A 14792-nucleotide genomic window follows, 5' to 3' on the forward strand; every position below is an offset into this window, starting at 1 on the left:
TTTTTTTTTTTTTTTTTTTTTGCCTCCCCACTCCTCTGGGCGACTCTTTCTCTTCAGGTCCTCTCAGGGTAAAGAGGTTCAATTACTGAGGTTTTTATCTTGTAAAGTCTGAAATCTGTCCTAGTCAGATCCCTCTGCATTCAACCAACATGTAGCCATGCAAACTGTGCTTTTTGACAACATGTGTGTGTGGATGGGTTTTTCCTGCAACGTGTGGACAGTTTTCGCAAAAAATCTGCCTCGTGGGGACCGAAGTGAATCGTGGGGACCAATGCCAGATCCCCACGGGTCCAAATGCAAATTACAGGTGTGGAGTTAGGTTTAGGACCAAGGTTTAGGTTAGTCTTAGGGTCAGGTGGGTACCTGTGAGGTTAATTTTAGGGTAAATGGTCAGGGTTAGGCTATACATCCGTCTCGGACGGATGTACTAAACTGCAAATTCCTTGTGTGTGTAAACATACTTGGCCAATAAACCTGATTCTGATAAAGTCTAAAAAAAATGAACGGAAGTCAATGGAAGGTCCCCACGGGGTTCAAGAACAAACATGTATGCGTGTGTGTGTGTGTGTCAGTAAACCTCCCATTCAAGAGGCGACGCCAAACAAAAAAAAGCAACAAAGGTGTGGGTCAGTAAAACCAGAAGCAAAGGATAAAAACAACTGGAAATGACATCACGTCAAACTGAACCTTCCATGTTCCAGCTGCAACTCTCAACACCAGTGGGATTTACTAATTGTTGTGCTTAGTGGTCCGGTTAACTATCATTAATAAAAACACACTGATAACAACTAGATTTGCAACATGTTTCCTAACAGGATTGTAGAGTTTTATCTGTCTAATTAAATCAGATGCCAACCCGCAGAAGTGAGATTAAAACATTTATTACTGCAGCTGTTCTGAGGTGAGAAACCTTAAAATTCAGATTTAAGGTAGCTTTCCAGCATTTATTTTTTTCAACTTGAAACTTTGACTTAATTTTTTTGTTTCTGTGTACAAAGGAAACAGTGTGAGGAGCTTTGATGTGCTCATTAATCACCAGAAACAGAGACACAAAAACTGCATCAAATTAAAGAAGGTAAGTCTTCAACATATGGTGATGTGAAGGTAAATTACCTTCAGGGAGCCTCACAGATTGYGCAGAAAGTAAGAGAGAGGAGGGCATTTTCTTGACTTAAAGGGCAGMGCTAACCATGACAACTACTGTGGTGAAAACTGTTGTTTTGTTAAGATGTGTTTGACCTGGTGAATTTTCCTGGTTTAAAAATCCAACAACTATACGTGTTTAGACAGGACTATAATAAAAACAGATTATATTGAAAAATGAGAAATTTATTGCCACATTCATTTTTCTCAGACAATTACAAAGGTTTTCTACAAAATGTAACCATAACAAGGGGGCTTTCAGCTTTTGGAAATACCCTTTTTATGTTCCAAAAATTATCTTGGCAGAACTGATTGCCCCATTTTCTGGATGTTTTTGAAAAGGAAATCAGGCCTGGGGGAAGRCCAGGTCAGTAAACTGCAGCAGTCATTTCCCCAAACAGAAGATATGGTTTTCTTCAACACAGTGGTGATTGTGGGTCATCACTGTGAGCTTGAACTCAGTTTTTCAAGCTTCATACTGTCTATCAAGCTTTAACTACACAGTGCTCTAACAGCAGACATTTTCCGACTAACTGTTGTTTTTTTCTTTGCTGTCTGGTTTTGAGCAGGGAATCCCCCTAAGTTTGAGACACTTTTATCCAGTCTGTGGTTCTCCACTCAGCTTGGAATTTCAAATCATGCAGCATTCATTGTACCACAGAAGTGGGGGAAATACAGCTGTTGTCAACAACTGCAACTTCTCATTAGCAGTTAAATAGTTCCCCCAGTTTGAAAATGACATTTTACCAACATATTGTACRGTTTTACCAACATATTGTACAGTTTTACCAACATATTGTCTTAACATTAGTCTCTAAAAACAAATGAAAAGAATAAAAACTGAGGGGTTTTGGAGCTGAAATGTAACAGAGGATTTATGTTTTATTATTGTTTTTTAGCCCCTCGTGTTATTCAGCATTTCAAGGTATTTTCTTTGCTTTTTCCAGCCATAATCAAACTTCTGCATATCCCACTGAAGCAGGGGTGGGGCCTGAAGGGGGTCCACAGTGGCACTGATTGACACCCCCCCCCCCACCCGCGCCACCCCAAATAACTGACAAGTGGGTGTGGATCTTTATGACGGAGTATTAGGGCCACACAACAAGATTTTTTTTTAATTACGAGAATAAAGTCATAATGTTATGACATTAAAGTTGTATGAAAATAAAGTCACAATATTATGAGAATAAAGTAGTAAAATTACGAGACTGAAGTCATAATATTCTAAAATTAAAGTTGTAATACTATACCCTTACATGAAAAAAGCRTTCCGTTACCACTACATTAAAATAAGGAATGTTGAGCGACTTCAGTTGTTCTTTAGTATTGCTTAAAATAAAGAGTTTAYATTTTAGCACATTAGCATCAAATTATCAGTAGCAGGGCTTGGAAAATGTGCAAACGACTATATGATAAACTGAAGCTGTATTGTAATTAATGGATGCATTGACAGATTTAGTCGGCACGTAGTTCATTTGGATGAAAGCGTATTAATCTAACAGTGACCCGAGTCATCGTTGACTACTTTATAAACACAGACCCATGGCTGTACACAGCTGGTGTGGGGAAAATAAGGAGGAAATGAGGAATGGAAAATGGACACTTCATGTAAGATTATGACTTTTTTTCTCATAATATTACGACTTTATTCTCGTAATAACAAAAAAAAATCTCTTTTTGTGGCCCTAATATTCCATTGCAGATTTTTGATTTTGTTTTTGCATTTAGAATTCAGTAAAGTTTGTTTTCAGCTGCTTTTACACTAATCTTCAGCTTTGCATGTCTAAAAATGGCTGAATAATTAGTTGTGACTAGCTTAGTATGTTTTTTTGTRATCATTCTTAGCTTTGATCACACAAAATTTTAGCTTAATGTTTTTTTAAAAGCTGAATTAAATTTGGATTTAGCTGTGCAGCCATCTTGAATGCTCAGAATGCTTTTCTCTATTTGTATGTGCCCCCCTTAAAATAAAAACACCTTGGCCACCCCTTGCAAAAACATCTAGCTCTGCCCCTGCACTGCACAAGGGAACAGGCTTCAAACAAAAACAGCACAGCAGAAAATAAAGACAGTGATAAAGTTGCATTGCTRTAAAAGAAAAGTGATCAATATCAAAATTAAGTTCAGTTATTAAAATGAATACCAAACAACAGCCAGTGATATTTGTCTTTTAAAGTATTGGATTTGTAGCTCAAATATAGCTCAAAAAACTAAATTGAAACATGTTTCTATTGTCCAAATGAGGGAGGAATAAAGATTTTCTCTATTCAGTGGAGCGAAATCCTCCAGACGGCCGGAGGCTAAACGGCTTCCATTAACCTGGACCATGTCCCTCAACAAGGATCATTACCAACCATTCATGGCTGAACTGCAGAAGAAGGAGATGTAAGTACTTGAGAACAGCCAGGTTGTTGACTCGTCTGAGTGGGATTTACTGTGTGARCGAGTGTGAGCTGTCAGACTGAGTACTTTCAGCTCGTTTCAAGGGTTTTCGAACGTAATTTGTACCGTTAAAAAATACATACAGGACCTGCCGGAGAATGTGAGGAGTGAAGACTCAAACTGTGTAAAACAGCTGCAGATAAAATCGCTCTGAAGACAGCGGGTAGAGAGCTCTTGTATTTTTTAAATACGACTCTTAAATCTGAATGAAGCGCGGCGAATCACAGCGTGAGCCTCACACATTAAATGGAGGAACAGAGTTTTGTGCTGAATGATTTTATGTTTCTACATGGCAGAAACAAGGGGAAAAAACCTCACTAAGGAGGAAGGGCCATGTGGTAAAGATGCTTGCCAGGTGTGTGTTTGTATTTAAGCACAAACAGGGGGCATGACTGACTGAGAGCGCAGAGAGACTAGGCCAACATCCTACAGGGATTATAACTCCCATCTGCCCTGAGATTTACTCGTTTTCCTTCAGTGCTGGAGTCTGCCAATGTTGGATGGAGATATTTGCTGCTCCCATTCCATTTGGCTCTCAGTCCTGCAGCCGTGAAGCTTTTATCTTCTATTCCCTATTATTTACTGTGAAAACAAATCTGTCAGCTTCTCTCACAAAGGAAAGAAAAAATGTTACTGCGTTTCCAACAAGCTCACTTTTTTATTACATAAGCTGGTATTATTTGTCAAACAAGGGAAAGCCAGAAATGTGCTTTCGTATTCCTGTGTCTCTTATTTTAATCTTTTGTTTTCTAGGCAGATTTATGGGTTTGGAGGCTTTTTTAAAATTTTTGTTTACTTAGTGTTTTTACCTTTATTGTCTTTGATATCCACCGCTGCCTGGGCCTCCAGCAGCAGAGAGATCAGCTCCTTGTTACCGCTCAGGGCAGCATGGTGCAACGGTGACAACCTTTAACGCACACGGACATGGATTATTTGTGGAAAATACACACATGTAGGCTGTGTTGAGCCCTGAGTATAACTTTGCTGAATTAATCTTCAGCGTACAGCCGCTCCACCCCTCAGCTCTATTGTGAAAGATGGGAGGGTGGGGGGGGTGGGGGGTGGGATGACCTACTTCCATTAATAAGCAATCTTGCTACCCTGGAGTGGAGCGTACAGGCAGGGCATCTATGTGTGAATGTGTTTGTCTGTGTCTAATGGATCCCTCGTGAATATAAGAGTCGGTCCCCGGAGTTAAATCAACGAGTCATCAGTCATTACACGAGGAGCAGAGCCCAATTATTTGACTCCGACCAACACGATTAGAAAAATGGTCGTTATTCGAAGAGGCAGAATTACAAGCCGAGCGTGAGCACATGAAGGTTTTCACTAATTTTGTGCTAAATATAGATCTGGCTAAAAACATCAGTTGAAATAAACATAACAAGGGAGAATATATGAGCAGATTAGAAACACAGTTTTTGCCTAATGTTAAAATTAACCGCAATTAGAGATGAGTGAGATTCTCAGACTATGATGACCTTGAGCAAAAAAAAAAAAAAAAAAAACAAACAAACAAACACATGGTTACAGTTTTATGGTGCTAAAACATAAATATCAGAATGTAAGGTTTATTTGTTGCAGCTTAAGTGTCACATTTGATATTATTATAAATATTTATGGTTGAAGTTATATAACATTGTTATTTCTTTTCATGAATAAATTTAGGCAACAATTTAAATCTCTAAAATCCTGTTTCTGGTACATTTATTTAATTTGCTCAGTCTTTTAGCCACAGTAGATGATCAACACGTATTTAGCCCTAGTATTATGATAATGGGTTTTTGATTATTTATTTCACTGCCTTTTAAGAAAATAAGCTTTATTTTTCTCTTTTCTGTTTGCTCTGTATTTTGTTTCAGGTCTTACATTCTTGTCTTATTTCTTGGTTTTATCTCTCGTTATAAAAGTCAACATAATTTAAAATCACACTCTCTCCTAAATGAGGAAATCTTTAGTAATAGAATAAAAGGATTAAAACACCTCGTTTCAACAAAAAAAGATTTTTAATTTTTTTAAAGTAATAAATTAAATAAGATTTTTTTCGACAAAATAAGTAATCATTATATTAGTACAAATTTTATACCTGACAAAACCAGATGATTTTTTTCTCTCCCTGTTATAAAGCTTGGCTTTTCTCAAGTAAATCTAAAAGCAGTTCCCGCCTGTGTCTGTGTTCCTTTGTTTGTCTGTTAGCAAAATATTTTATAGGTCACTAAACAGATTCTTAAATAAGGTTATAACCCATCAATTTTACAGATACAGAGCAAACATTGTGTGTGGGAGTAGCTGACAGTCATTCCCAACACGAACTCTGACCGTCAAAAGATCGAATGTTTCAAAGTCTGTTCTGCAACAAGGCAGGAGATATGAAATCTCTCAAGGAATGCTAGTTTATTGTTTTCAGTTAAACCGGAAATGGATGAAAAAATAACAAAAGAGGGAAGTTGTGATAAAAGAGGTGTGATAAGAAGGAGCGGCAGCCTCTCACCCGTCTGCATCCTGGATGTTAACGTTAACTCGCTTCGCTGCTCCGAGGAGCTCTGAAAGAGAAACAAAAAGTAAAAAAATAATAAAAAAAAAAACACCAAAAAAAGGGTCTAAATTCAGAGGCAAATATGTTCAGTTGTGTTGTTTAGACTTCTGATATTTGACTCCCTGCTGGTGGTGTTAAATCAACACTTTCATAACTGTGACAACTCAAAAAGCACCAACTGCCTTTGAAATGGTTCTGACAATAAAAACATTAAGTGAAGGAGTCATGAAGACAAACTGAAGGCGCTTTGGAATTTAAAAACACCGTGATTTTGTATGAAATATGCAAATTTAATCCATATTTAAAATAAACATTAGGACATTTACCCAAATTGATCTTGAAGGCAAAAGGAGACTACATGAAACCATAAAAGCTCAATTGGATTTATTTTCCCATATTTTTCCCTTTTAAATAAACTATCTCAGTGCAAAGATAGCAATTCTGGCTTAACGAACAACCTTAAATCCACTATTAACAAAACCAAAAGGAAACAGTGAAAAACTGTTTGGACAATTCTGAAGCCTTAGCATTGAGTCAATGAAACTGAGCTGATTTAATGATGAACGAACAAACAATTAAAAGCAGAACAGGTGCAAGAATCAAAAATCAGGACCAGGTGTGAGTTAGAGAGCAAAAAACACAAAACAAATCAAGATAGCAGAATACAACACTCAAGTTTTATAACTAAAGACTTATTGATGACAGGTACAGGTAAAGATTTTAACACAACTTTTGTTGTTTCAAAACTTCAACCTATTAAATAAAACTGCATCTTCAATTGGCTGAAAATATAAAATGTTATTTCTCAGCAGAATTTTGCACTTCAGTCAGTTGTTTGTTTACCTGATCGGTCTAATTAATATTTACAATATTTAGTTGTTTGGTCAATAAAACTTATAATAAATATAAAAATAGCATCATTCCCTGAAGTCAAAGTTGACATATATTGTTACAAATTTCCAAACCCCAAAGATACAAAGATGATCAAACATAATCAGTACACAAATATGTAAATAAATTAAATAAAATACATGGATTTATATTTCTGAATCTTTTATTATGCTTCTACGACAAAAAGGCAGAAAACTTTAATTCTTTGCTTAGAAATATGAAAATATTTGTTAGGAAAAAGGTCGTTGATGTATTTTTTCTTGCTCATTATTATCTTTGCTTCAGAGCATCTCTCATACGATTGTGTAATTTCTATATGTGTGATTATATAACAGATCATGTGCACATATAAAAACCAGCATTAATTGTTAAGTGAAGCTGGAAAACAACAAAATGTCTTAAAAGGACTGAATAAAATTTGCATTTTTTTGTCATTTTACCTCTAACTTTTCATTATTTTTTGTTTTGTTTTATTTTATTTGGACAAACCCTCTTAATCCACTGGCTATAATCTGTAGCTGCTCTGTAATCTGCAGAAAAGCTTCTCCCTCTCCCTGCAGCTTGATCTGCTCCTCATCCCTTCATTCTGCTCTCACACTCTAATTTTCCCTGTAATTTGCTAAAGAGTGCGAGCTGATTGGTGCGTCTGCTGGTTCTGTTTACATTCTGCAGCTGACATCATTTTCCCACATGTGTGAGTGTGTGTGTGTGCACATGTGCACATGTGCATTAGAGAGAGTGAGAGGCTGTTTGTGCACACATGTAGTTTCCCCCACCCCCCAGTATTTCTGCTGGATTAAAAATAAAACTCAAACCATCCCCCTGGCTGATGAGCCATCATCTGAGCTCCATGGGAGAAAAGGAACCCCCAAAGTTTCCTTAATAGTTTTTATTACTCAGGATTGGTTCAGATAATGTTACATTTAAAAAAAAGCAAATTTCTTAATTAAATGACCGTTAAAGGTAAAGAAATCCAATTATAACAACAGCTGAGAAACCTGATTCACTATGACAAATCTGTGTTTCTTAAATGTTTGTGAAACTTTAGGATTATAATTTGAAGCTAGAGTTAAACAGGCATTTAATTGAATAACATTTAGGTTTGAGTGAAGTTTTAWGCTACATACTATATTAGTTATTTGTCCTTTATCACACCTTTTTAAGGCATTCTGGAGATTCCCTCACTTCTTATTCTGCCTGATTCTGTTGGTTGTTTTAAACGCTAATGTGAAATTAAATCAAATAGTTTTATTTTCCTTGACTACAGCACAAGAGTAATGTTTGTGTCCTTGGACTGGGGATCATATTCTTTTATCATAAATGTAGGCTTAACACTGAAACCGAGCTGCTGTTACCACAGCAACCCCTCAACATGCCATCCTCGGGCTGTCAATCACTTGGCAGGCTCTGACATGATAATAAAATCTCCGTCAAGCTGTAACCACATCGCTGTCCGATCCGGACATCATCACACGTTGAGATCTGGTCCTTCGCTTAGAACCAACCAGGCTGCAGCTACTGGTGTGAGCACACACCCAAACAACCACGAGACGAGAGTGAAGGGTTTCTCATGGGTTCTCCTTACCAGAAAGGTTCTGAAGTCCAGTTTGTCTCACCTCTAACCTTTCCTGCCATCATGCATTTAGAGTTTCAGTGGAACAAGTAGTCCAAACCAAAGCGTTGAGGTGTCTTCTCTCTTTTTGTTTTCAAACCTCACAAACAGTAAATCCAACAGACTCGGTTCTGTAATTTCCCTTTGGGATCAATAAARTATCATTCATTCATTCATTCATTCATTCAKTGGGTCACAGAAAATTAATAAAATGCAAAAAGCTTTATTTAAATTGATATCGTTAATCAAAGAGCTCAAGCATTCTTTGAAGAAACAACTGTCGCCTTTCATGCCAAACTTTAAGATAAAGTGCCTGTGACGTGCATATCCTTCAAAKACAAGAAGTCAAAGAAAACATGTTTATAACTGAGGAACTTGGCATAACGCACGCTGGAGGGACTTTGTTTCTCGGCTGGCCTGGGAACACCTTGGGATTCCCCTGGATGAGCTGGCCCGAGAGGGAAGTCTGGGTCTCTCTGCTCAGGCTGCTGCCCCCGCGACCCGATCCCRGATAAGAGGAAGAAAAYGGACRGACGGACGTAATTCACATACTTTTACCCATTTTGTCACATAACTGGCATATTTTCTTTTGAATTTGTCTCAAAATGAAACAAAGTGACACGAAAGGGGATCCCTTTGATGTCTCTGACTCTTCATCTCTCTGATAGAGACTCATAATAATCTAAACAAACATCAGATTCTTCTGTGTTGTCCTTGTGGCAATGCTCTGTTCACACGCACACTCCCCTTTGACATCACTTCCTGTTTCTTCATATTCAAATATCTCAAAAACAGTTTATCTCAGCTGTGTGAATTTTTTATCAGTGTTGTTTCTAAAAACACATTCCTATTCATTACAAAAAATGATGCCACTGGCTCTTTAATATCATCATGTTAAGAAATAATGTTATAGTTATTTTTGGTCAAACCTTGAAATTAACGTTGATCTCATGCACTTTTGAGGGAAGCGTTAGCTCTCAGTATGTGCTGTAAATGAGTCTCAGCCACTAAAACACTGCATTTTATCTTAATAGCTGCAAAATTCACTGAGTTTTATAGTCGTTGTGATTTTCAAAGTCAGCTGGTGATGGCAGCCGTGTTAAATTGGGTTGACTTTACAATTTAATCAGTTGTAGCTGTACGAGACTCTCTTTTATTTCAGAAATAAAAGGAAATATGAAATAATTTAATACCCCAAGAAAATAATGGGCGAGGGAGTCTTTAAGGGGCAATATAATGTAAAATCAACCTTTTTTGAGTTTTATATCATGTTATAATGTTATACTCTCATAAAAAAACATGCTCAAAGCCTTGCTTTGACTCATTCATGCATGTTTGAGAAATCCTGCAGCATTTTTAGGCAGCCATGCTGAGGAGCAANTAATGTTACAACTAATCGTGGATCCCTTTAAATGTAGGTCCCCTCCACCATTATTTGTTCAGGTTTTCAGATTTTTGATTTTCCAGTTTGTTTCTGAAACACAAGGATTTCTTGCACCTTTTGACTTTCAAGATATTTATTGAATTATTATTTTCTGAGAGAATCGTTAAAATCTATCTACTGGTTTATGTGTTATTGTGCTGAAACCACAGGCAAACAAGCAGAGAGAACAACACTATCGCCTTCAGCAGCAGGCTTTAATGGTGAAGCCAGGACTCTGCTGTCATACAGCAGCTTTATTGTGAAAATCTGAAACATCAGTCAGAGGAGTTATATTGACATATCACTCGCTTTAACCCTTGTTTTTCCTTCTACAACTAATATTTCTCTTTTAATAGACCTGCGGGTTTCCACTGACATCAGGGTTTGCCACAGAAATGTAACATCTTTTTGGTTTCACCCTCATTTCAGAAGATGAATGATGAATGGGTTAGAAGCCTCTCTCAGGGTCGAGGTCAGCATTTGGGCTGATTTAGACCAGGAGGGCCTGTCTTATTGTCCACACGGTGTCTTCATTTGAAATTCATACCAAATAAGTCAGGGTTTGACTGGCAGCCTGAATGGGACATGGGGGGATTGAAGCGGTGTAAGATGGATGGATAGGCTTTCTTACTGCATGCTAATTTCCACGTTCGGGTGATTAAGTTTATTATTTGGCCCGTGGCTGCATTAGCATGTGATTATTCTTGGTATCCTACAGAGAGAGGAATATTTAAGTTGTGAGAACAAAGGAGGATGACAATGGTCACTTGAGTCTTGTGTTTTTCAAAGGATGCAGGAAGCAGAACAACATGGAAGCGTTCAGCTCCTCTGGTCTGGGAGCGTGTTTAGCTCCGCGGTTCCCCTCATTCTGCCTCCTTTTACTCTTTTCTCCCTTGCTTTTCTTTCCTTTCCCCGTGCAAACATTCCTTCCTGACTCTTTTGTTTGCTAAGATCCAGATTACCATGGCTACCAACTGGCGCTTTATGAGCACCTCATCCCTCATCTAAATATTCCTAGTTATCTATGGTAATGAAATGCACACACCATTATCTGGCTTAATGAAACACACTCTATTGTCTCTGATTAGAAGGAGAGGGCTTAATTTTTCAGTGTTCCCTGGCTGAGACCACAGATATGGGTTCTTTTCATTCTGGGCTCACCCTGTGACAAAACAAAAGGCCTGGCACTCCTTTCAGAAATGTGTATCGCCCGCGTCCTTTCATGACTGAGAATTGAACTAAGATTATCTTATGCTGAGAAATGACAGAGTTGTAGTTGTTTTGGTTCAAATAACACTATAGGTCATCTCATAGGGGGTGATCTATTAGCTCCTGGAGTATATGAATGACTACTACCGTGTCAAATTTTAGCTCAGTATTTGTAAAATTCACTAAGTATATCATTTTTGTCTAAGCTAAAGCTATGGTTGCTATTTTGACATCTGATGTCAGTCGGTTGTAGATGTACATCCAGTCGAAAGTTTTATTATTATCATTTTTTTAGATTTTGCTGACAGACTAACAGGCTTAATGCCATCATTTTTAAGTAAAGATGAGAATTTATCAAGCTCAGAGTACTGTGATGGCTTTCTTCTACTACCACAGTAATTTTTAGCACATTATCAGTGAGTTAGAGGAACTTGTGTGTTTCAAACAATCAGTTGGCTGTGGCGACTGTCTTGAGTTAGATTTTTTTAAAGGTTGATTAGTTATAGATACACATCCAGTAATTAGTTTCCGTCAGAAACTAATTACTGGATGTGTTTCTACAACTAATAAATAAAATCTGTTTAATGGTTCATGGGAAAATGTACTAACAAACCGTTCACTTGAATTTGTACTGAGAGTTTAGTTAGAAATATTTTAAAGACAAATATTGTGCCATCAGTTTAATGTATAAGTTAGGAATAACCATCAACTGCTTCCACGATAAATATTAGCTCTATTTCTGTAAAAATGTCTGATTTGTTGTCATTTTTTTGATCAGCTGTGGCAGCCATCTTGAATGAGGTTGACTTCAAAATCTAATTAATATTACAGTTAATCAAAATTCACAGGACACCCTTTTATTTCTGAAATAAATCGGAAAATTACATGTCTGAATACCCCAGCAGGTAATGGGAGGTATCTTTGGAATAACTTGCCCTTGATCCATGATTGTGGCTTTTAAGATGGTGGCCATGTTCTGGACATAGCCTTAAAGGGATCCCTGATTAGTTGTAACATTAGACTTTATATGATAAACATAAATTTTAACTGTAAAATAAAGACTGTAAAAATACTGTAGGATGGTATAGTATTTAAATGTATGCCTGAGAAATACATAATACTGGCCCTTTAAGAAAAACTTGCCCTGGATCCAGTATGGTAGCTTATAAGATGGTGGCCATGTTCTGGACATAGCCTTAAAGATAGCCCCCTTCACCCATTACTTGCTGGGGTATTCAGTTATGTCATATTTCCTTTTCTTTCTAAAATCAAAGGGTGTCCTGTGACTTTTGACTCATCCTGTACATCTAATGATTAATTTCTATTTTCTTTACCCGCTTTCCCCTTCTAGGTCACATGGAGCTGGTGTCTGTCTCAAGCAGTTGCCGTGTGAGAGGCGGGGGACACCCTGGACTGGTCACAAGTAACACAAACAACCATTTAYACTCTCACTCACACCTGGGGACAATTTAATCTAACATTTGGTCTGTRGGAGGAACATGGAGAAACCCCACGAGTGCACGGGAACAACACGCACACTCYGCTCAGAAAGGCGAACCTACAACCTTCCCGCTGAAAGGCGACAGCTCTAACAGTGTCCCCCTTATTTTAACTAGAAAGAGCGATCTGTGTTTAGTGAACAGAAGAGCGAGGAGTCCTGCAGCAGATTGTTTGGACCCAACAGAGTCTTGATCTCAGCACCACAGAGCTCGTCTGGAACCAYGCGAGGAGACAGATGACACTGAGGCAGACTGAATCCATCCAAGAGCTGTGGCAAGATCAGAGATGATAGAGCTGGGGCTATATTTATCCCAGAAACGGGGTGGTGCTAAATCCATTTTGACCCGGGGATTTTAGAGTCGAGGTAATTTATGCTTTAACGTCACATCGACACACAARGGCTAAACGCGACGACGGCTGCACTCCTTTACCGCTCTGCTTGTTTAAAACTGCACCAAAGAGGTTTGCTTGATAAAATGCCAGCATCAGACTCATTTCACTTCCAACCCTTTACAGAGCTGTGTTAAAAAGATGGCTCCCCGATCACAGATAAAGACCATTTCAGTGATTTATAACAAAATAAAAGAGATGCAATTATGATAAGAGTGTTCACATATCTTTCAGTTGAGTTATTTTCAACTGAGCCAAAGATAAGAAAAAGAAACATTAACAAATTGGTTAGAAATTTGCCTTTTTAAAGAGATAGTGGAGATCATTTAAATATGGTTTGTGTGGAAATATTTTGAACAAATATTATCTTCCCTGTTGGAGATAKGTGACTTTAATTCTGGCCTGGTTAATGAGCTAATGGAAGGTCAAGACCAAAATGGACTAATACCATCTTAAAGGGGACATATCAGGCAAAATCCACTTTTTGAGCCATTAAATGCATTATGTCTCCAGGAGTGCAGAAAATATTGTCTCTCCCAGTGGTTTGTAGAAATCTTTATATTCTGTTTGGGTCATATTTTTCAGTCCCTCAGCTTTCTCTAGTCCCTGTTATGTTTTCTGAAAAATTACGTCACAGTATTTGCTGCAGAACTACTGAATAAGATCAAGGACTTCCGGCCTACCAATTTGTTACACTCAATGATTTTGTAGTCCAGGTTCAAGGATGCTGAAGCTTTAGGWGGATAAGTCAAAATGTTTGGTTACACGATAGTAAAACTATGCTCCATATTACTTGGCATGGATGGAGAAGGTGTAAATACAGTAATAACACACCATTGTGTTTCATTAATATCTGCAGGTTCACTACCTTCATTCTCCTCCGGCTCTGGGTCAGACTCCAAGGCTGGATGGACAAGTCTGTAGCTGACATCTTTTAATTAATTTGTAAATAAAAAGTTTCTGCTAAATAACCGTATAAATGGACGAACGGGGCAAAGTGGAACGCTCTGCGAGCTGGAAGGGGGCGGGGTGTGAAGTGCCTCATTTGCATTTAGAGAGACAGCCTCAAAATGAGTTGATCTGAGAYGCAACTCAGAAAAGGAGGGAAAGARGGGCCTGTGGAGCTACAACCAGGAATTCAGACCAAAGCATTGCAGTTGCACTTTATATAGACCCCAACTGAATGATTTAAATGTGAAAAGGAGAGATTTAAAAGCATAAGGTCTCCTTTAAAATGGCTTTGATCTCAGAAATTTCATACTGGTTCACACAAACACTATCTTTACTTTGCGATCAGTTTCACACATGCTTGCAAATAAAAGYATGTACATAATCATGTAATGCAAGATGGAGAATGATGTAAAGGATCATAAAAGAGTATTTGTGACTACTAGAATTTTTTTTAAGTATTGGGGTTGTTTCAAGAYGGCAACAGTCAATTTCAGGGCTGGCCTCGCTCCAGCTAGCTGTTAGCTTGTCAATCCAGTCAGAAATAGAAGGAGGCTGTTAAATGAGCCATCCACAACTAAGATGAAACTGCCTGAACCCTAAAATTGTAATGATAGATAGATAGATAGATAGATAGATAGATAGATAGATAGATAGATAGATAGATAGATAGATAGATAGATAGATAGATAGATAGA

General features: G+C 37.8%; 1 protein-coding gene across 2 annotated transcripts in view; it reads right to left on the reverse strand.

Annotated features, from left to right (window-relative positions):
* The window catches only part of LOC106519653 (caskin-1), a 47260-nt gene that overhangs the window by 27551 nt on the left and 4917 nt on the right, over positions 1 to 14792 (reverse strand). For both annotated transcript variants that reach the window (XM_014011414.1, XM_014011413.1), the window contains exons 2-3: positions 6077 to 6128; positions 4395 to 4492 (exon numbers count right to left, since the gene is read on the reverse strand). In XM_014011414.1, coding sequence (XP_013866868.1) covers positions 4395 to 4492; positions 6077 to 6128 — 150 coding nt within the window. The remainder of the gene's footprint in view (positions 1 to 4394; positions 4493 to 6076; positions 6129 to 14792) is intronic.

Source organism: Austrofundulus limnaeus, unplaced genomic scaffold (assembly GCF_001266775.1).
Source record: "Austrofundulus limnaeus strain Quisiro unplaced genomic scaffold, Austrofundulus_limnaeus-1.0 Scaffold80, whole genome shotgun sequence".
Taxonomy (NCBI): Eukaryota; Metazoa; Chordata; class Actinopteri; order Cyprinodontiformes; family Rivulidae; genus Austrofundulus; species Austrofundulus limnaeus.